Source organism: Onychostoma macrolepis, chromosome 17, assembly GCF_012432095.1.
Source record: "Onychostoma macrolepis isolate SWU-2019 chromosome 17, ASM1243209v1, whole genome shotgun sequence".
NCBI lineage: Eukaryota > Metazoa > Chordata > Actinopteri > Cypriniformes > Cyprinidae > Onychostoma > Onychostoma macrolepis.
In genome coordinates, this window is record NC_081171.1 from 30,062,117 (window position 1) to 30,086,288 (window position 24,172).

Consider the following 24,172-nt stretch of genomic DNA (forward strand, 5'->3'; position numbering starts at 1 on the left):
ACACAGAAGGTCCTTGTTAAGTCTGCGTGCTTTTATGACATTAAGAGAGTCTGAAGAATACTCACATGATCCTAATTCTGGCTTGCTAGCGGATCTCTATGTGAGGTGTACAGTACAAACGTGTCAGGAGGTCCAAGGATACACCGGAGACGTCCTATCTGGAAGATTTCCAGAGTCCCGGTGATGCTTGATAGACGGCAGGAGGGATATTTTGGATGACTGGGCAACTCTGTTTGCCAAAGGCAATTGATGCTTGTTTAATTCTGTTTTCAAATTTCATCTTGCATTGAATGCTGGGTTATTGTTAATTGGATTGGCAGGTGACCTTGCTGGTTGGCAGCGCCCATAGACGGCTCTGTTCTGTTCAGGTGTTAAAGAGTCCCAGCACACATTCAAGTACCGGGTCGAGTTTGCTGCTTCAAGACCCGTGTGGAATGGCAATCACAGGTAAGCTCAGGCCGCTTTAAGGCGATTGACCCTGTGCTGTAAATCACTTTGGATAAAAGAGTTGCTAAATGACTATTTACTATAGTTTAAGTTAGTTGGTTGATGGCAGAGAACAGTGTTATTTTAGTATCACTAAGATACTATTTTAGTTTTTATTAATAGTTTGTTTTTTGTTTGTTTATTTGTTACATATTTTATTTTTATTTTAGTTAACTTTTTTATTCAAGTAATAAAATGTTATGCATTTGAATGTGCATTCTATTCGAAACAAAATGGAATTGTCCATAGTTAATTTATTTCCTTCTTGTATACATACATACATATAGTAACTACGTAATTACAAAAGCCTTGAGGTCACTAGGTTAACTAGCCTGAAATCCAGCTAATATCTTGCAAACGTAATCATCAACACAGTCATATCTGTATTTTCCTCTCATCATGTGTGGCACAGATCTGATTTTGGATGATTCATCAAACTGAATGTGACATTTTCAGCTCACATCTGTGTCACTGTCATATCTGGAAATAATTCAGATACAAAATGTTTAATGTTTTTGAAAGTCTCTTTTGCTCAATAAGGCTGCATTTATTTGATCAAAAATACAGCAAAAACAGTAAAATATTAATATAATTCAAAATAGCTGTTTTCTATGTGAATATATCTGTTAAAATGTAATTTATTTCTGTGATGCGCAGCTGTATTTTCAGCATCATTACTGCAGTCTTCAGTGTCACATGATCTTCAGAAATCATTCTAATATGCTGATCTGCTGCTCAACAAACATTTCTGATTATTATCAATGTTTAAAAAAAGCTGTGCTTTGTATTTTTGATGAACAGAAAGTTCAAAATAACAGCATTTATTTGAAATAGAAATGTTTTGTAACACTACAAATGTCTTTACTGTCATGTTTTATCAAGTTAATGCATCCCTGCTGAATAAAAGTATTAATTTACAAAAATCAATCAATCAATCAATCAATCAATCAATCATACTAACACCAAACTTTTCAATGCTAATGTAGATTTTTTGCAGTGTGGCTTCAGCATGAACAATGAGGTCAGAATTCAAGTCATTTTTATTTGTCAATCTGACAGGAACATATTTACAAAGCCTCACAGGATTCAATCCAATCAGAGAACCTAGCGATGCCAACAGGTTAGTCATTATGGGATAACATGCCAATATGAGCCATTCCCTACATGCTTTCTAAGGGATATGGCCTGCCTAAATGCAGTGGCCTGCTTCACAAGCCTTGCAGAAGACATACGACAGGCTGCCACAGACATTGTAATGTTCTTTAAAAGGACCGTTTCGTTTACTCAACTGCAGCGCAGACCAATATGGCGGCTCTAGTAAAGTAAGTTCCACCTGGTCTCTAAACTCACACTCTTTGCTTGTAACTGCATTAACAACGGACCAAACTGAAATATACCCAGGTCCCATTCATGACAGATTGTATTGCTGATTTGAAATGTGAGTTTAGCGAGCAGCTTCTGTGATTTCTGTCTTTCCCCATTCAGTTAAACACAAGCTGCACTTGCAAGACTGAAAACAGCTGCCTGAGTGCGTTTATGAGAAGAGAAGAGTGAACTGACGCGCCCGGAAAAGAACTTTACTGTGGTGCGGTGAACTGTAAGTTGCACATTTTGCTTCACTGGATAGACACTTGTAAACAGAAGCTTTTTTTTTTTATAGGTATGCAGCACATTCTTTATTCCCATTATTATCACAAATGTTTACTTTAACAGCTGTTTTTGTTTCGGATACAATTAATCACAACTTATTAACACAATACTCTTTCTCTCTCTCACACACACACGTCTGGTCAGCTATCCTTGTAGGGACTCTCCATAGGCGTAATGGTTTTTATACTGTACAAACCGTATATTCTATTGCCCTACACCAACCCTACACCTAAACCTACCCTTACAGGAAACTTTGTGCATTTTTACTTTCTCCAAAAAACTCATTCTGTATGATTTATAAGCTTTTGTACCCATGGGGACCTCAATTTAGTCAAGTCAAGTCAAGTCACCTTTATTTATATAGCGCTTTTAACAATACAGATTGTGTCAAAGCACTTAACAGTATCAGATTGGAGGATAGAGTGTCAGTAATGTATAATGATAAGATTAAACACTCAATTTTCAGTTAAAGGCATTTCATTATTGAATTCAGAGATGTCATTGTCTAGCTCAGTTTAGTTTAAATAGTATCTGTGCAATCAAATCGGCGATAATCGCTAGAAATTAAGTGTCCCCAACTGAGCAAGCCAGAGGCGACAGCGGCAAGAAACCAAAACTCCCTCTGAGACAGAATGGAGAAAAAAAAACCTTGGGAGAAACCAGGCTCAGTCGGGGCCAGTTCTCCTCTGACCAGACGAAACCCGCAGTTCAAAAGTTTATATTTCTATTTTAATTTTGTTGCAATTTCTAACAATAGTAGTATTATGTAGTTAGGTATTTTATTATATTTTAGTTTTGTTATTTTTGGTTGATATATCTGGGGATATATCTCTGGGGATCATCTGGGTGTCCTGGTCTCCGCTGACGATCAGGGCTGTAGACATCATCTCTTGGTGCTGATCCACCATCTGATCAGATACGGACTGAGAAACAGACTAGGAAAGAAACAGACAAATATTAGCGTAGATGCCATTCAACTTACGATGTAACGAGTACATCGTGTGTTATGGGGAGTGTTCGGTTCCGGTTGATCTAATTAATGCAGCCTAACAACTTTAACGGATTTGAATAATAGAAGCGTATTAATGTGTTATGTGTAAGCCAGGCTAAAGAGATGGGTCTTTAATCTAGATTTAAACTGACAGAGTGTGTCTGCCTCCCGAACAGTGTTAGATAGACTGTTAAATAGGAAAAGGATCTGCCACCCGCAGTCGATTTTGATATTCTAGGTATTATCAAACGGCCAGAGTTTTGAGAACGCAGCGGACGTGGAGGACTATAATGCGATAAGAGCTCGCTCAAGTACTGAGGAGCTAAACCATTCAGGACTTTATAAGTAATTAACAAGATTTTAAAATCTATCCGATGCTTGATAGGGAGCCAGTGCAGTGTTGACAGAACCGGCTAATATGGTCATATTTCCTGGTTCTAGTAAGGACTCTAGCTGCTGCATTTTGGACTAACTGTAGTTTGTTGATCAAGCTTGCAGAACAACCACCCAATAAAGCATTACAATAGTCTAACCTTGAGGTCATAAACGCATGAATTAACATTTCTGCATTTGACGTTGAGAGCATTGGTCGCAATTTAGATATGCTTTTGAGATGAAAAAATGCAGTTTTACAGATGCTAGAAACATGGCTTTCAAATGACAGATTGCTATCGAACAGCACACCTAGGTTCCTGACTGATGAAGAAGAATTAGTCCCCATGAGTCTGTGTGTATTCAGGTTTAAGTCCCCACCAGGATATATAAACCTACACACACACACACACACACACACACACACAGAGGGAGAGAGCTGCATTGCAGTGCTTCCTCACAGCCAAAAACACACTTGTCAAGGTCTAATTCAGGATTTCTGTATATTTTTACTGACCTACTTCAGTATAAAATCATAGACAGAGTTTCTGGTTTTTATTCTTTCATTCGTTGCTTTTGTAATGAGCAGTAACTAGTAATGTGGTGTGATAATTGGGCTCACTGGTTGTTACAGCAGGTGTTCTCTAGAGGCAGAGCCGAATTCATTTGACTTGTACTGTGTGTTATTTCTGAACCACTAGTGGCACCAAACAGAAATATTGAATGTTCTCCAAATCTCCTTCACCCGACTTCCCTGTCTGCCATTGTTGGGACAAAACATAGGGTCCTGGACCTCACTTGATGAACATGAATACACACAGCTTTGATCTTCGAGCGCATGTGTGCTAAAATCCACAACATTCAGATTTATGAAAGCAGTCTTTGACGTAGGAAAGTGCTAAGCACCACATCAGGGTCTAAGCAGACGTACACACTTTTCCTTGTGGCAGAGAGTTGGAGAACTGCAGGTATTTGGAAATCTAAGCAATTCTTGCTGCTCGCCATTCTCAAGTAAAGGATTTGGACATTGGTGCCATTGGTGGCAGCCAAACAGGCATAGTCAACAACAGCAAACAACGATGGCCAGGCAAAAGAATAATTTAGATAATCAGGCAATGATCAGGGCAGGCAGCAAAACAATCATAAACAAGAAAACAACCCAGGGATCAAAACACGAAGGCAAGGAACAGAGAAACTAGAAACTTAGAAACCACAGAAGAGCTATACAACATTCAATCACCAGCGAAGACAACGAGTGTGTGTGCTACTTTTAAAGTCCTTCTAATGTGAGATAGCTGTGAACTGATGATGAGATTAGATGAGAGACTGGTGATGCAATTGATGAGTCCGTGCAAAGGATTATGGGAAATGGAGTCCTGAGTAAAGTGGCACGAGTCTGGAGTGGGGTGCCCTCTAGTGAAGCTCACGGGCACTCCAGCTAGAGATCGTGGACTGAGCTATCCAGCTAAATCAGAACCGTTTGCTTTTCCTGTACACTTTCCTTTAAAATGAAACGTGTCAGAATACGGAGCAAAAAAATAATAGAAATTAAAAAAATGAAATAACTCTTCAAGACATCTTTCTTGAAGAGAACAGAAACTACAGGGTGGTTCAACATGTGATCACAAAATAAATTTGGTCATAATACAAATTATTTTTTTTAGGGGAATGAAAAATGATTCATTAATTAAGACAGACTACTAGAGGGTTAAGGCTCACATAGATTTTGTCTTGTAAAAAACAGTTAGAGACATACAAATGTGCAGGAAATCTGACTTAAAAGTGATACTGCAGCAGAGAAATGAACCAGCTCAGCTGATTTCTGCACCCTGTGAACTTCTCTGCTCTGGTGCCGCCAGACCCTGCTGAGAAGCTGTTTTCCTGAACACTGCTGCCTCTTGGTGGTGAAAAACAGAAGCACAGAGGAGAGAAATACTGAGAAACAAAAGCAGGAGCTTTTACTTGCTATGCTGTATGTTCAAGTCAACATGAAATCAAAATTGACCCAAATTACTTATGTTCCTAGTGAATGATTCATCTGTGCACGTTATTCAAGATCAAAATGGCTTGATTTCATAATCCATCATTCATATAACTTAGTCCACCTGTCAAATGAGCTATTAATCAGTGTGAGATATTAATTAATGTAACAGCCAGATAAAGGTAAGATGAGTTTGCAAGGATGGGAATGATTGGACATTTTTATCTTACAACTCTGACTTTTCTTCTCGCAATTCTGCGGGAAAAAAATGTCTGAATTGTAAGATATAAGATATAAGCTTGCAATTGTGAGGAAAAAATCAAGTCTCACAATCACGAGTTTATATCTCATAATTCTGGCTTTTTTTATTGTTCCATTGTGGAAATAAGCTTCCATACCAGAAAGACCAGATTATGGAATTTTGATTTAAAACTGTAGGTCAAAAAAATTATTAATTAAATAAAATGGAAGACTGAATTGTTAAGAATAAGATCTATAAAAATGCATTTTGAAACCAGATGAGGTGAATTCTCACTTCATGCCGACTTTAACAACAAACTGCAACATACTGTATATTGTATTTTTGCCAAACAGCCTTCGCTGCAAACAGTCCAACAGTAAGGTTTAGTCCAAGGTCAGTTTGATGAGTGTGATCAATCATGTTTAAGAGCTGATATACAGTCTGTCCTCATCAGTTACTGACCAGCTAAAACTCCATCCGTCACCGATAGAGACACCAGACCAGCAACAGCTATATTAAAGCATCAAAACCCAGAAACATACACGCTACATCCAGCTTTCGCTTTTGAGGACGAGACGCTACCGTTTTCTCTCCTGCACCGAGTCTGTAATCTTCATCTCAGCACTTACTGTACATACACTACTTTATAGCTTTATGCCTATCTATAAACTGTTTTTACAGAGAGGTTTGTACTTCATTCAGCTGATTTATATACCTCTTTATTCCAAGGAGAAAGCGCATGTATTTATTTCCTGGCTGTCGACAGTCATTTCTGATAAAAAGAGATAATGTTGACAAAATAAACCTGGCTTCATGCAGTGTTCAGGTTTCTGTTCTAGAAATGTATGCAAAGTTGTGCATATTAAATTAAACAACTTGCCTATTTAAATATAACATTTCAGAATCAGCTGTTTTATTGTGCTTTGTGGTATACACATAGTGAGATCTGGTAATCTGTCATTTTTGTTCACACTGCCATGAATATGACATCTAAACAATAATACAAACTGTAATAGAAAAGTGTGTAGAATTAATTAATAACTGTTGGTTACCTTATACAATAAAGAAAAAAATGCACATTCAGGTTTTGTGTTGCATTGTATGTTGTTTAGTTAATGTTTACAGCATTATTTTAGCGTAATGTGTCCTCCTCTGACGGTGTTTAGGGTTTGTGTGAGGAACACTGTCTGTATGTGTTCATCAGCCACGGCACGGCCCATTATCATCTTCTATATAAAGAACAAAGCAGATTTTAGTAGCTAAAGTAGTTGAACTGTTTTTTCATACATAGTATCTACATCCGCATGGTAACGAGTTGCAAACTGCTCATCTACAGTAGCCTTGTTTTTCAAGTAAAGCTCTAGTTTGGCGGGTTGAAAAAGATGGATTCGTTTTTAACATGTTCTGGGTCACCAAAACTGGACCAATCAGCTGTAAGTAGAGTGACATTTTTTTCACTCTCCCTGCATCTCTTGTTCCAGTTGAATGCAGTTCACAGTGAAAACATTTTTGGGGCAAAATTGCCAGGATTTAGCTGATCATTATACATTACATTTATTTTATTTTTTCTTTTAAGCTCTTTGTGAAACTATATACATTTTTCATTAATGCATTAAGCAGGGCAGTGAGTTGTGTGATTGGTTGTTGGCTGTAGATGTCACTTTCAAGTTAATCATCAACTCTGAATCAAACCGTGAGTTGACAGATGGTTAAAGCAAGTGTTATGAATTAACTGAACCTGATTTAAAGCGGGCTGGATTTGTTTAGTTTTGTCATCTCTTGACTCTACAGATCACTGGAGGAGAAGCGCATCCTCCTGCCCTCTTCTCCCTCTCTCTCACACACACACAGGTATTGTTTGCAGCGGACAGACAGCAGTGTGGTGTGTGCAGTTCATTAATGATTACTCCAGCATGGCTGACTTTGCACTCAACAGGAAGCCAAAGGCATGAGCAGGATCCTGAGCCAGATATAGAGATGGCAGCTGCTCACCGCTGCGTCACATCTCACATCTGCCAAATCACTCTGGGTAGAGCTCAAAGGTGACTTCAGCACGGCCCGTCCTCGATGCACACATGAACAATCGCCTACAGCACACTTTTATTAATAAGGGGGAAAAGATTTTATGTAAGGATGCTCAAATGCAAACTGTGTTTTGCTTCAAGAGAGCAGCCATGCATTTGCGTTGTTTTCTTTCCTTTTGTATTCATTTATTACTCATTCATTCATTAATAATAATTTATCATTTTATTAAAAAGAAATATAATTTATTGTAATAATGCATACTAATTATTTAAACCATTTATATACTAATTTCATTAATTAATTAGTCGTTTATATATTATATTATTTTTTCCATTATTTTTCCATGGTGGTTCAGTCATATGATTGTGTGTTTCGAGGGATATTTGTTTTCGTGAGTACGAGATCAGAGAATGTCTCCATTTCAAGGTTTTTAACGTCATGGGTCGTTGTTGTGAAGCAGTAATTTCCCATTGATATTGCTTGTGGTATAATACTTGTTGGATTTGTGCTGTCAGACAAAGTCTGAGCATTGAAACATACGTAACTAACTAATTATTCAATAAACTCTGCTCCTTTTTATCATCATTACTTCGTCTCCTGCTTCCGCTCTTCACTGGCTTTGCTGAGTCAACTTCTTGGCTGATAGAAGACTTAATACAATTTTGGGGTATTTTGGGTACCAGACAAGACTTGCTGTTAACAGGTTTTGGGTATTAGATAACTTTGCTGGCTAGTTGTTCTGTTACCACACAAAACAGGTATTTTCTGACAGGATCTGGCATTCGGGGTTGGATTTGATATTTCTGGCGTGGAGGCATGATCTAACAATGTATTACAAAAGCACAGAGATACATCATGCAAGAACAATATTTCTTGCAATAAATCTATTATTGTAAGATGTTGAGATTTGAGAAAGCAGATCCCAGATGCTGCTGCATTGTGCAATTCAATTCTCAACCAAGCTGCTTTTGAAAGAATGCTTTCAATAAATGTAGATGCACATCTGGAACACATTGTTAATAATACTTACCTGTTAAAGTTTCACAATCTGTCCTAAAATCATTATTCTCTGTAAAGTCATGGCTTTCAAATAACTGTTTAAACAATCAAATGTTTCAGACGCCAGTTCTTTTCAGTGTTAACTTGAAACAACCAGCGGCAGTCATTCAACTGGGACAAGAGAAGTACAAAAATGAACTCTAATGCAAAAAGGACCACAAGTCTTTAGACAACAGAACACAAGGGGGATCTGGATCAACATAACATAAGGGTAGCTGACACATGTTGTGTCCATTGGATATTAATGCATAAAGGAAACTGTAAGTCTTAGGTCCTATAACTGACCTGTTTTCCATAATTTTGTTAAATATTCAGTGTAGTCTTTCAATTATCATGTCATATAAACTGAAAGTATAATAATTATAATTGAATTTGAACGACAAAAAAAATAATGTCTAAAATACTTTTACACAATGAAACCTTAACTTTATGGAGCACCTAAAGGGACATGTTAATGAAAACAATACATGAAACAGAAAAAAAAAAAACATCTCTGGCGAAGTATTGAATACCCCCAAGGAGTATCTCAGGGTTGTGTATGTAACAAGAATGAGACGCTGCGTCCTGGTTTTAACGCTGTGGGAATGCCTCCGGTGTGACTGGTGTCTGAAGCATGTGTGAAAACGCCAATTTCATTGGCTGGCAGTCACATGACAGAGTGTGGCGCATCATCAAGGCCATAAAAGGGCACCTACATCATGGAGTTCCCAGATTCTAATTGTCTGAAGGTAGTGACCTTGGTCATGAGACCACTTTCACTCTGCCATAGCTCCGCCATCCGAAGGTGGTGCTTTCCCACCAGGTCAAAGCCCGAGCCAGACCACATTAGTTAGTGAACAAATGCAACTGTGCACAACCCTGTAACCCAAAAAGGGTAGCCCCTAGGGATATATACTTCAACTAAACAGTCAACTAGGATTGTCATAAAAGAAGTGTCCATTGAGATAACTATGGCAACATGCCTCAAGTGTGGGACCCTACGTCGAAGCCAGGTTTCAGACCACATAGTTACTTCAACTATAAAGTCACCAAGGACCGTCATAAAAGAGGCATCCATTGATCCATGTGATCCTAGGTAAAAGCTGGGGTCTGTCCACAGATTTAGAAAACAAATGCATTTGCGCGTATCACCATGGCACAAAGTAATTCCAGAATGGCCTCAAAAAAAAGTTAAAAAGGCAGCTACTTTCAGACCTAGCAGTCCTCAAAGAGGCTGACACATCTGCCATGGCCCAGCTTGATGCAAATAACTTCTCCTGAGATTCCCTCACACCTAGGCATGCTATATGAACAGTGCAATGCCAATGCTAATCATCGGACGGAGCCAACATCAGCCAGTCAATAATCTCAATAGGCAGATTCATACACTACATGCAAGGGAAGTGACAAGGCTAGACTGACAGAAGAACCTGATGCAGGCCTGCTTCCTTCAGAAGCAGCCTGGGGAACTTCAGTATGAAGTTCTCCAGGCAGATCAGTATGAAACCTCTATACTTATGATAAACCACTCCTTAAATTGGAGCACAATAATCAGCTAGAATTGGACATGTCCCTCAATACAAGCAGTACCTGCTCAGTGCTTACAACTATGTGAAACACACCATTGAGACAACAAGGTGGATGAGCAATGACCCGATTCTAGAACCTCTCCCTATGGTCCCCAGGATCCAGGCAGAAGCCATTATTCTGCCATGCAATGACCTTGCATATCTATGAGGAGAGAAAGAGTTTGTTCAGTGCTCAGAATGTTGCAAATGTGGGACTGATTGAATGCCTGGTATACTTTAGGGGCAAACAGCCCTAACCACCACTTGTGCCCCAATATCCTCCAGGAAGGGGGCAGGTGCCACACTCCAGCAGCCCGTCAGAGACTACTCACCCCAGAAATAGGTGGTGAAGTTGGCAATACACTCTCTTGAGAATATTGGCTTGAAAAAAAGGACACCACTATTGTAAAAGGTTCTCTCTCTCTCTCTCTTTTAACAGCACACTGGCAGAGAACCATTAAAAGGAGCTAACCCCAAGAAACAACCTCTTGTGCCCTGACACCCTCCGAAGAGAGAAAGGCCCACAGGAATCAAGGCCACCATTTCTTTTTGTTTTTCTAGCCGAAACGATAGCTCTCAGATCCATCTTGGGTTTGGTGTGCCTCCTCAACCCCCAACTCATGCCTCTCTGTGGCAACCATCGTGGCCAGTGATCAGTCGATGATATGCACCATATGCCAGATGGCATGGAGAGCCATATCTGTGGCCTGGAGAAGTTCATCACATTTTGATATCACATAATCCCAAATATGCCTTCTTGCATCGGAATGGGTGTTTCAAATGTACTTACGAGAGCAGAGATATGATGACGTAATTTATTACCATTCATTATTCCATTTACCACACAGTAGCACAGGCACATTGTATTAAAGGTTAAACAATACTTTAATATTCCCTTTAAAAAAAAAAAAAGTTGATTTACAGCTTAGTGACGGAGATAACGCTATTCTACATTCTCAAAGATGTGGTTAGATCACTGCAAACAGGGATTGTTTTTCATCATGAAAGCGTAACATGAAAAACATGAACATCTAGTCCTGGGATGCACATGACAATTTCATAATTCATCTGTTTTTCTCTGACGATGACGACAGTCTCTGGCAGTATCCCCCAGCCATGCAGTCAGACATCAGTACATCAGAGCTGTTCTCAACATCCATAAAACAAACCATATGACTGCTGATGCCACTTAACATAAAAGAAGCTATAAATCACGTTACAAATGACAGAAGTAAAACAGTGTTCTGAATGCAATTTTAAGGCAGGGTTCTATGCACAGATATGATTATGCATATTTATTGTGACTGATTATGAATAATTTGATTATTAAATGCAAAACATAAAACTGAGAACTATACAGACTTTGGTCACTTTTTCATTATCTATTCAAAAACAATCAAATGGGAAAATAACATTGCAAAATACAATAAAGTAGTATAAGCCATATGCTTTTTTTGGCAGAGGTTTCTCAAGGCAAAACCTGTTTAAAATGCATCAGATAACTTGACCAAATAAAATTGTAAAAATTGTAATACTTTTATACATACCATGTTGTGTGTAAACATTCATTTTACACCAAATATGCTTATAAAAGCCAAAAGATGACTGAAAATTCAAGAAAAATTCAGGGCAGAAATTAAAGTTATTTTAATAGCTGCATGTATTTTGACTAAAGTTTGAGAAAAAAAAGAGCTAATTTTTTTATGCTCCTCAGAGACCTGCAATATTCCCTAAAAGACAAAAGACTGTCAGTTTATGTTGTACATATCTGCAGTGTGAGTGCATGTTTCTGTAGCAGCTCTAGCTGGTTCCAGATCTGTAGAGTGAGCTGTACAGAAAAATAAAGAAATAAAATCAAACAGCTATCAAACTGCTGCAAAGACGTTTGGTACTTGAAGGTACGCAGAAATCGGTCGGTTTAAAAATGACACTTGTAGTCTAGTTTAACTATAGCTGCATGATATTTTCTTTGACTGGCCCACTGCTGACCGGATCAGCTGCATCTCCTCACCGCCTCGTCTCATTCGTTCACTGTACGTGAACTTACACATCCCACACATCCAGTTAAGGCACAACCCTTCCTGAGCTGCAGCGTAACACATCTCAGGGTGTGAATCTTGTCTTTTCTCAGGGCACTTCTGTAGATTTTTCAACACAAATTTAAGATAAACTACATTATTTAAAATGTGGGTCACTGCACCATTAAAATTAGCCTTAGAACTTTATTTTAGTAATATAGCAAAATACTTTGTTTTGCATATGGTGATTTGAAGAAACAAAATTGTGTCAAAAAAGAATAAGCTATTTTTACAAACCCTCTAGATGGATTTTACAAAAAAAAAAAATATATATATATTTCTAATAATTTCACTAAAATTATTTCACGATGGCACTTATCAAACACTCAATAGGTTAAAACAATCTAGAAGGGATATCATATATCAGCAGGCATTTGAACCTTGGAACTATTTTACATCTTTTGTAAATGAATCTTTTAAAATGATAATAAAAGGTCTGTCAGAGTGAGGACACGGGAATAAGGCTTTGTTTAAGCTTGCAATGACCAAGTATCCCATCCATGTGTAGAGGACGCATGATCTTTTCAAGGCCTCAGCCATGTGATACACACTGTCCTTCATATGATACTTCATGCACGTCCCGTTACGCTCTCTGATAGCAGAGGTTGAGCAGGGGTGAGGAATTTGTACCAGATTCTCCAAAAATATGGCAAAGGTGGCAAAGGCTTAACACTTGTGCTTCATGGCAAGCTAGAGAGAGAGAGAGAGAGAGAGAGAGAGAGACTTTTAAAGATCCGACTGCAAATTTACTGTACAAATAGAGTACAAAGGTCTAATGAATATTAAAAAAAAAAAAAACCCATCATGCTACATAATCTCCTGTCCCTTGCATGCTTGTTTCATAAATATGTTGGTTCATTTGATAATGCATTAAAGCAAAGAATAAAATACAATTTCATAGACTTTTGTTCAAAAGCGCTTTATAAAAATCAATAGCAATGATGCATTTAATTGATCAAAAGTGACAGTAAAAACATGCATACTGTTATGTAATGTTAAAAAAATTATTACGGTTTCCACAAAAACATGAAGCAGCACAACTGTTTTCAACATTGATAAATTCTTGAGCAGCATATTAGAATGATTTCTGAAGGATCATGTGACACTGAAGACTGGAGTAATGATGCTGAAAATACAGCTTTGATCACAGGAATAAATTACATTTTATTATATATTCACAGCAATTATTTCAAATTGACATAATATTTTAAAATATTACAGTTTTTACTGTATTTTTGATCAAATAAATGCAGAAGAGCCTTCTTTCAGAAACAAGCTTCTGAGCAGCGGCTGTGTCTCTTTCATGCAGTCGCCACATGAAGGCAGCACAGCAGCACAAATGTGCTTTCACTTGAATAAGTTTTAGAAAGGCTGCAGAAACTGGCCAAAAAGAGAGTAAAGACAGACATGTGGCACACTTCACCTTGTGTGCAGTGTCGGCAAAATGCTGGGCGCTGTTCATCATCTCGCCCGTCTTCTCCTCGGTGCGTCCCAGTCTCTCGCCGCGCTCGTTCAGCGCCTGACTGGCCTTCTGCACCGCGCTGCTAACGCTGTCTGCTGCCTCGTGCAGGATGCTGTTCCCTACACACACATCAGGAGAAACACGTCAGGAAAAACACCTCCACAGAAGCAGTAACGCCTTGTGAAAAAGTAGCACTTATTACAGAAATAACATGCTTTAGACAAATACGTGTGAACTGAATATAACGTTTTCAGACACTTAAAGGGATAGTTCACCCAAAAATAAAAATTCTTGTCGTTTCAAACCCGTAAGACCTTCGTTCATCTTCAGAACACAAATGAAGATATTTTTGATGGAATCCGAGAGCTCTCTGACCCTCCATAGACAGCAAGGATCCTAACACGATCAGGGGTTCAACCGTAATTTTACGAAGCTACAATGAAACTTTGTGTGCGTAAAGAAAAGAAAAAAAAAGGACTTTATTTAATCAAAAATATCTTAATTTGTGTTCCGAAGATGAACGAAGGTCTTACGGGTTTGAAACGACATGAGGGTGAGTAATTAATGACAGAATTTTCATTTTTGGGTGAACTATCCTTTTAACTGCATGTTATTTACAATTATATGAAAATGTATTACAGTTTAAATTTATATTCAATTTACTTAATTGAACATAAGAGTGATTTTTGACCCACTTAAGTAAGACTTAAGCACATCTTTATATGTAATTTCATAATTATTTCTATTGTCCTTAAAATATGGTTAAAGTGAACTGTTGAATGTATCGACAAGCAATCATGGTGAACCAAAATATACTTTAAAGTCATTTCTATTGAAACTTGTGCGTCATGTATGTATTTAAATATAGCTGCAATGCAATTTAGTTCATTTAAAATATATTAACTTCAAATAACACACTGAAGTTAAATGAATTAAGGACTTTACATGTGCTTTAGTATGTTAGTCAACACATCAGATAAGTGTACTTCTTTAAAGCATGACACAAGATTATTTAAACGATTTAAAATGTACTTAAAGATCAACTTTTAATTTGATATTACAAATTGCACTTTTTAAAGTATGTTAAGAAAGTCGTGTAAGTGTCTCTCTTTACACTTAAGTGGCCTTTTATTTAGTTAATATTATATCTGCAAGAACAGGTTCTTTAAAATATACTTTTAAGATTTTAAGTATACTACATATTAGGGGTGTAACGGTACACAAATATGACGGTTCGGTACTGACAAAATATTAATCTAGAGAGCTTTCAAGAGAGCTACAGCACAATGCTGAGCTAAAAATCATGCAGACAGAAATTATCCTGAAAATCACATCCTAATGCTGGAAAAAAACATGGTGGCACAAGATTTTCCGTTACAGGATGTGCAAATGTGTCCAGCATTATGAAAGCCCATTTGAGCACAACATGTCATTTATTCTATCCAGCGTCTGTCCATGGCGCTTAATAATGAAACGGATCCAGCGGTGACATGGATCCCCACAGTTTTCGTCCCACACCTGAGCAGCTTCATGGCATTTGTTTTGCACTGGTGTGAGACTTAGACCGGAGGGGCCAGAGTGATCTCCTCGCTTCCATGATCTCATTAACCTTATCATTACAGACTGCAGTGTGACCAATGTTGACATGCGTACAAAACTGTTGCTATATGCTCATGCATTATATGCTGTGGGATCATGTGACTGATCATTTAAAGTTTTAAATTTAAACTTTGAAATGCCTTCATAAACCAGAAAAACATTCATTACTTGAAATAAAATAAACATCGACTTAAAAAAAAAAGAAAGGAATTATTTTAACATTTGTCATTTTTATTTAAAGTTGAAGCACTAAATTAACTAAAACAACAAGCTAAAATGCTAAAACTTAATTAAAATATACAGGCATATTTAATAAATAAATAAATACAAATAAATTGTTTGGCTCCCCAAAGAGCCTTTCAATGATCATTTCTAAAAATAACTATTTTTGTTTCTTAGTGTAAAGAACATTTTGAGAAACTAAAGATTATTTTCTAACTATAAAGAACACTTCCATAGATGTTAAAAGCTGAAGGTTAGGAAATAAAATCCTTTTAAGATATGATTCAAAATATGAGCTAGATCGTGACTAAAAACCATTATATATCGTTATATCCATTGTATCTCTTCAGAACTATTATCATTATGTCTCTTTAAGCTCACAGTCAGGTGTATTCATGTTTGCTCAGCTTCACTGAGTCCTGCCAGGCAACAGAACCAGGCATCTGACCCTCAGGAGCCTCCACTCTGCTTCCCACAATAACACAGTCCCTCCTGTCACTGAGTCAGAGTGCCACTAAAAGAATAAAGACAAGCAGCAACACTAAAAGCTGTTATTTATTAAGTGGGAGAAATAAGTGGCAGGGAAGAGAAGGAGGGAGCTTCCCCTAGAACACAGTTAAAATAGCATTAGGGACCTTCCTCGACACACCAACACTTTAATTGTAGCATACAAACGTGAACTGTCTGCGCTCGCATGTCCTGATTAAACAAATGTGTGAATAATCTACAGATATAACCCCACATCAATGCCTACGCCTTGAAAATGTTAGACAAGGTGGCAGCAGAAAAGAAAAAAAAACAGGTGCAATCCTGTATAGTACATTTAAAAAAATGTATCATTGTAAGTTACTTGAAATGAGAATTTTTAAGCATTTTAAACTGATTACTGACCAACACAACTGATTATGTCAAGATTATTGTAGTTGCATAAGCAGGATGCATTGAGAACATTAATGTATTGTTACACCTCTAAATTACATCCAGTAATATGTCAACAAACATAACAGAAAAGAATCTGAAATAAAGTGAGTGTCAGGGTAATTATAGTAAAAGAAAACCCTCCATTAATCATGTCCATGAGTTATAAGCTATAAACATTAAAGACAAAAAAAACTTGCTAAAAGTTCTCATGATTAGCAGAACAAAACAAAAAATGCAGTGGAACAATAAAGAACTTTACACAAACAGTTTGCCTGCAACTAGGAAAAATATTATATCAGTGTTTTTTTCTTACCAAATTTTCGGACCTTTAAATAAAGTTTGATTTTCCAGCAATAATCAAACATTCAAACAAGAAAACAGAAAGTACCATTTTAAAAAGCTGTTGTTTTTTTGTTACTGCAGTATAGTAGTGAAATAATAGAACAATAATTTCACCAGCCACTATATACAATTATGCATATGATAGACCCTCAATTTGATTGACTGACTGATTGATGGGAATGAAATTCTTTGTAGGCATTACCAAAATTTTAATATAAACAAAAAATTGCAAAGGTAGTGCATAGTGAAAGAGAGTGCACAGTATGTTGGAACGGGACGTCTCACCTCCAAGCAGTTTGGAGTGGCAGTTGATGAACTCCGGTTTTCTTTCGGGGATGAACCGCTGACATGTGTGATGCAGGATCTGGACAAACATGCACTTCTCTCCAGCTGAACCCGCAGTCCACTGGTCAGATCCGCTCTCAAATATCAAGTCAAACTCCGGGCAATCCTGAACATTTTTGGATGATGAGAGGCAGTCAAAGATCAATGGCATCAAACAGAACACAGCATCACAAGGAGAAAGAGCCGGTCTACTCACTCGGACGGAGTCGATGCCGTTGACCTGCCGCAGCTGACTGATGGTCCACTGTGATCTCCTGACGAAAGACGAGGAGCCTTCAAACTGCTTCACCTTCGTGAGGAACACCTGCGCTGGTTTCTTATTGGTCACTGTAACAAAAAGGAAAATGTTTCGAATTCTGATCAAAAGTTTGAAATAATTACGATTTCTAAGTGTCTTCTGCTCAATAAAATACAGTTAAAAACAGTAATATTGTGAAATATTATTACAATTTAAAATAACTTTTCTATGTGAATGTATGTTAAAATATTTATTGCTCAAAGCTGAATGCTCAAGAAAAATGTATTATCATCATCAATCTTGTGCTGTTTAATATTTTTGTTGACACCATGATATACCATTTAAAAGTTTGGGGTAAGTATGATTAATAATAATAATAATAATAATACTTTTACTCAGCAAGGATGCATTCAATTGATCAAATGTGACAAAGACATTTATAATGTTACTTTTTATTCATCAAATAAAAAAGTCATAAATATATTTTAATATATTTATATATTTTATCAACATATTATAATGATTTCTGAAGGATCATGTGACACTGAAGACTGGAGTAATGATGCTGGAAATTCAGCTTTGATCACAGAAATAAATTACATTTAACAATATACTCAAATAGAAAACAGTTATTTGAAATTGTAATAATAACTTCAGAATATTACTGCTTTTACTGTATTTTCCATCAGCCTTGGTAAGCATAATATTAATTTTTTTCTTCAAAACACTAACATTTTTTTTTATTTATTCTGAAAGTTTGACCGGTAGTCTATATGTATACACATTTTTCAGCACAACAGAGAAACGAACACTACTCGGAGGTCTGGATTACAGTGGTGTGGTGGTACTGTAATATGGAGCTTTATCAGCTGGTTCTCCAGCTCTCCGGCCCGTATCACAGAGCAGTGTTTACAGATCTCACCACACCCGGCTCTGCTGGAGCGAGAACATCCGGCCCACAGCGGACTGTTTGAGGAATTTCTGATCCTCCACTGTTTGTTCAGGCCTCTGTGTACAACACTCCCTTTTCCTCCCTCTCACTCCCTCCATCCGTGTGAGGTGAGGTCAGGTGTCAGGGTCTCTGATCCATCGCCTGCTTTCACCTCCAACGCTTCTGATCGCTCTGATGCAGGCTCTTCTACATCAAACTCAACACTGCACAGTAGTTCAGGGGTGTGTCTCTGTAGAAATATCTGGATGCACTCAATATCCTGAATAATCTATTGTGCAATAATGGTAACTTTAAAAAAAGAGCCTTGTTTTTTAAATCAACGATGATGTGAATGTTACTGCAGCATAGCTGCACACATGCAAAGTGTCCTATATGTTATTAAATCAGCAAAAACAAACAAAAACACTGGCAAGGTATGCACAATGTAAATTGCAATATGCATCATATTGTGACTCAAATATCAGGATTCATCTATTGTTAGTGGCACATCCCTAGAAAACAAGAAAACAACAAAACTCTATAGACTGACAAAATCAGTCTGTCCAAGTTACCAATGCCCATACCAACTAATGTCAAACTCAAATACACAAATGCAGAGGTGATTCTACAAATCACCCTTCATCACAATCACTGGACAAAAAATGCATATCATGTCCAACACCTATTGTAAATATGGCTTATGAATCCACCTCTACACAGATTTAACATGCTTATGCATATTCACAGAGAAAATAAAGCCATTAAGATGAATATGCAGTATGACGGCATACTTTCCTTTTTGGGTGAACCTTTACTTTAAATAGACAAACTGGACAGAAATGGCATCCTATATATATTTTGCATAGGCAAACACAAAACAAATAAGATGAGACCGTTTCATTAATTAGAATGAGGTTTCTCCTCTTCATTTTATGACCAAAACATCAGCTGATGTTCAGGCTGTCATGTGTCACTGTTAAAGTAAGTGAAATGTTAAAGCGAGAGTGTTTGTACAGAATTAATGCACACAACTGTGCCTTTTCCCTTCTCTCTTAGTGAACAGATCTTTCATTTGTGATGCATTTAATTCTTGGTATGAACAGGCCTTTAGACAGCAAAACATTCTACTGAAGCTCAGCAGTAGATGCTTTCCAGTTGGCTACTATTAAATACTTTTCAGTGGGTTTCCCCTCAACAAACCCAAAAATATGTTTTAAAAATCCCCAGGGCTCTTTTGATACCTAGAGCCATGTGATCATGCATGCTGAGCGCTGTATTACGAAGCAGACTGACTCTGTAGGCTTGGAATGATGTTCTGGGTGTGTTTTAGACTTGCTTTGAATGGAAACAGAAAGGCCACGCTGGGGCTGCTGGTGACGGGTCTTGTTTTCTGGAGTTGTTATGATTGGCTAACCTCAATTATGCTTAACATTCCACATAAACTCAGTTAACTTGGCAGAATATTTGCATAGTAGCTGGAGATTAAATGTTCAATATCCTCTAAGAAAAAAAGTTCACAATCATGCGTGCGTTATAAATCATATTAAGGGCAGAGGTGATGTGAATGTGGCTTTGGGGCGATGATATAATAAATTAAAATAAACCGATCTAATCCACTTAAACGGGTGAAATGGAACGTAAACCAAGCAAACATACAGAGTAAAGCTGAATACACACTGCATGGGATTTCTTCCAGTCTTGTGTTGCTTAGTGCTGCCAAAAAGAATGACACTTTGCAAGATTCAGTGAATCCAGGATTAAAACTAAAAGCATAAACCGTGATAGAAATGAACTTTTCCACTACAGGGTGCTATTTGCCCCCTTAAAGTGACTCCATGACATTTTTAAACTTTAACCACCTTTTCAAAAGTAAACATCCCCTTTCGTGTAAAAACATTTTTTAATAAACAAAATTATGACATTAAGACAGTATAGGCTGTTTAGCAATCAAATATAATCAGTATCGACAAAATCCATCTTTGCACTACAGAGGAAACATAAGACTGTTTAATGCAGCTCAGAGATGGCATGAATGCATTTACACTGCAGTTATGATGCATGCATGAATAAGGTTTTAAATACCCTCCCACCTTTCCACAGCTTTAAATGTTAATTTCCTTTTTTAAAACAAGATCACTTGCCTAACAAATAACATTTTCCAAAGATCCTAATGTTGGGAACGTGTTTGTTTATTTTCATCTATGTGAAAGTCTCAGTAGAGCATTATTTGTGTGTGGTTTCTTTGGTAAACCAGTCACAATTTGACACATGCTTTGCAAACAGACTTTTAGGAAAAACCCATGACTCAACAATGCTGCAGCAAAATATTCAATGGTTTGTGTTTTGCACTTTTACTAAAAGTCCTTAATACAAAGAGAGAACAGGTATAATGCAGTAATCAACAATTTTCATGATTAATTTGGCAGCTGTAATAGTAAAATTGTAGTAAAAGTTTAAGAGTTCCACATTAAAAAGGTATTTAATATGCAATCGTATTACCCAATTGTCACGGGACGTGGTTGTAGCAATAAGCGCAAGACAAAGGAATAGACAAAAAAAAAAAAAAGAGTCTTTAATATACATCAACACACGATTTTCATTTGATACCATTAGTCCAAGACAAAGACTATACAGAAACAGAAGGCTTATAAAGGACAGGAAACAAAGGAGCAAACGAGATGATTAATAGAACACAGGTGATCAGACTGAATGATAAGACGACAAATTAACTAATGAGAACACTAAACAAACCAAATAAAGAAAAACCAGGAACTAACACGTAACACCAATCGCAACAGTGGGCGTTTACAGAGGGTAAAGTAAAAATTATTAAGTGCACCTCAGGAAACATTATACTATTAGAAAAATGCCGTTCATAACTCTAAGTAAGCATCGTCTCACTGCATCGAGGATGAGATTCTCTCATGCCTGGAGGAGATCTTCAGCAAATGCAACAAGATGGATATATACGTAGAGAGAGAGCAGAGCTCAGCAAGAGTTCAAGACTCAGTTTGATGAATAGGAATTCCTAATAGTTGCTCCGCAGATGAGGCAGGATCAAACAGACCAGCTAAATGAATCCGCACAAATGAGTACGTGGAACAGCTCCAACCAGACCATTAACCCACCAAGACCTCAGGCACCGTTTGGCAGAGACTAATAAACAACTTCCTGCAGCACATTTAAACAGCACAGCGTCTGATCTCCTGTACTGTCACACCAAGATGTTATTAGACTCATCAGACGGCTTGCTAGCAAACTAGAGAAAGAATGTTTTAAAATAGATCCTAAATTATGCACTCAGACTCTCTCGGTCTCGTTTGTCTCAAAACAAGTTCAGGCTTTAAGAAAAATATACCACGTTTAATACAAAGACCCTGTTTACACCTGGCAATGACATGCATTTTTTTTTTTTTTTTTTTGGCATGGAATTGCATTTGGAAATGCATGTTAACCCTGTAAAGCCTTACATATGAAATAAGGTTTAGAAAAATGAAATTTATTGAAGCTTAAGACCAAAAAAAAAAAAAAAAAAAAAAAACACTAAAAGGTATTTATTTCTTGCTGCAATGATAATTTAGAGATGAACAAATAAACATTCCTTTAAAAACCTGATTTTTGAGACTCACTGATATTTCTAAAAAATAATGTCTGGATAATCAAGGAAAGCGAAGTTGCTTCAGTCCAGTAGGTGTTCATCTGGAAATGAAGAGTTCAGATGCAAAAGCCTCTAAGTGCCGTCTGAAATTTTCTTCTAAAATTAGCATTTTTAAATCAGGCTCCTATATTCATGTTAAGTTATTTCAACTTTAATTGCATAGAAAAGGGCCTATACATTGCCATTAGAGTACAAATTAATGAACTTTAACATAGGAGCCTGATAAAAATGCTCCTTTTAGATGAAAATGTCAGACGACACTTTGTGGCTTTTTCATCTGAACTCTTCAAATATTACTAACAATATCAAAGATATTCTTATATTTACTTGATAAAATCAGTAAAGAGTTATTATTTATTCTAAGAAATGTCTCAGTAGCAGTGAAATTGAATGGTCACCAAAATATCTTCTTTTATGTTTGTTGCAATTTATACTTGTTGCTTTTTCATAACAGGATAAAAAGCAGCGCTGGTTTTGGGTTTCGTACATCAGCGAGTGAGGAAAGTAATGTTATATCACTTGGCTGGACTGAGACAGTCGGCTATTGCCAAGCGTCATTTAGGAACAAACGGCAGAGTCACATTACGCTTGGCTTGACAAGAGTTTATTCTTCATTCTGTTGGAGTGCTTATTTGTCACATCTGCAGCACAGATATCTGATCATCAAAGCTTCTTGTCCTCTATAAAAGCTCCCCGGCATGCTGACGGTTTCTCTCAAAACATCGCTTTATAAAGTTGCATTAGGCCACACTGAAGATGAACATTCACACTGTTTTTCTGAGTTGAAAGTTTAAAGAGAATGTAACATACAGGATTTGATCCATTAATCACAAGATGAAGGTCCACGGGCAGACAGCAAAGAGCCAGCATGTGGTTTACTCAGACAGGAAGGTGAACTCAAGTTTAGTTCCTCTGCTGCTCTCTGAGGACAGCCTTAATTAAAGCCAGAAACGCTTCAGCATAAAGAGTCTGTTCAGGTAAGCAGCACAAAAGAGCACTAAAAGACAACACTGTGCATCAGTGAATTATCCTGACATCACTGTTCCTGTGTCCGCCTTCCTGTCCGGGGAAACAAAAGCCCTGAAATACTTGAAAAGCCTTTAACTGCCTAACTCACACAACACTGCTGAGCTGATTCTGTACCAAACCCTTGAGCAGGTACTACAGATATATACACACTGAGTCCATTTCCTGAAATAAATATTGCAATTTTGTTGGAGACAAATGCATCATAAATGGTCTGAAGTCATGTGCTTTAGTTGTACATTGAGTTTGAAGTTTTTGTTGTGTTGAGTTCTTTGTTTAGAAGATGCCTTGCTTTTGCAAAAGTTTGCAAGCTTCATGGCATTGACTTCATGTAAAAACCTTAATTGCAAGAACTGAACCTGGTGTTAAGGTTTACCCACAAATTCCTCCGAAACTGTATACTGTAATTTGTTTTGTGTGAAATAGTTATTAGTTATAAGATCTGGATGACTATCAGATCAGCAAATGTTTCTTGCTCATTTCTTCAGTGTTTCTCCACAACACAACAAGCTTACAACTTTTTTAGAATATACTAAAAATATGAGTTTATTCCAGCAGTCAATATAACGAGACTCAAATATAGAGCAGAACTGGGTCTCTGAATGACATTGTTAGTGACAAAAGTCAATCAATAAATAAATTGGTGAGTTACCCCATATGGGTCAAGCATCAATATGAGAAAAGTTTAATTCAACTTTAAATCTTGTTTTTTCTTTTTCTTCTCCATACCTTAGAATGCAACTTGTTTAATTTAATTTTTCTTTTCTTATTTTTATTCACACATTTGTACCATGATTTATAGAAGACACCCACTAAAATGTCAACAATAGTTACAATAGTTCACCAAAATATCTTGTCAGGCAATTATTAAAAGACTCTTTTTAAGGGTCATTGCAGCCCTGTATATTTTAATAGGTACAGATGATCTGTTACACTGAATGACAGTAGAACATTATTTCACCCATATTTTGACATTAAAGTAGACACTTTACTTGGAT

The 24,172-nt window shown here is 37.1% G+C and overlaps 1 protein-coding gene across 1 annotated transcript in view; it reads right to left on the bottom strand.

The window, feature by feature from the left end:
• Positions 1 to 11,153: 11,153 nt before the first annotated feature.
• Positions 11,154 to 24,172, bottom strand: part of stxbp6 (syntaxin binding protein 6 (amisyn)) — a 41,942-nt gene continuing 28,923 nt past the window's right edge. The window contains exons 3-6 of the mRNA XM_058748951.1: positions 17,518 to 17,648; positions 17,262 to 17,427; positions 13,854 to 14,011; positions 11,154 to 13,120 (exon numbers count right to left, since the gene is read on the bottom strand). Coding sequence (XP_058604934.1) covers positions 13,097 to 13,120; positions 13,854 to 14,011; positions 17,262 to 17,427; positions 17,518 to 17,648 — 479 coding nt within the window. The 3' untranslated portion in view covers positions 11,154 to 13,096. The remainder of the gene's footprint in view (positions 13,121 to 13,853; positions 14,012 to 17,261; positions 17,428 to 17,517; positions 17,649 to 24,172) is intronic.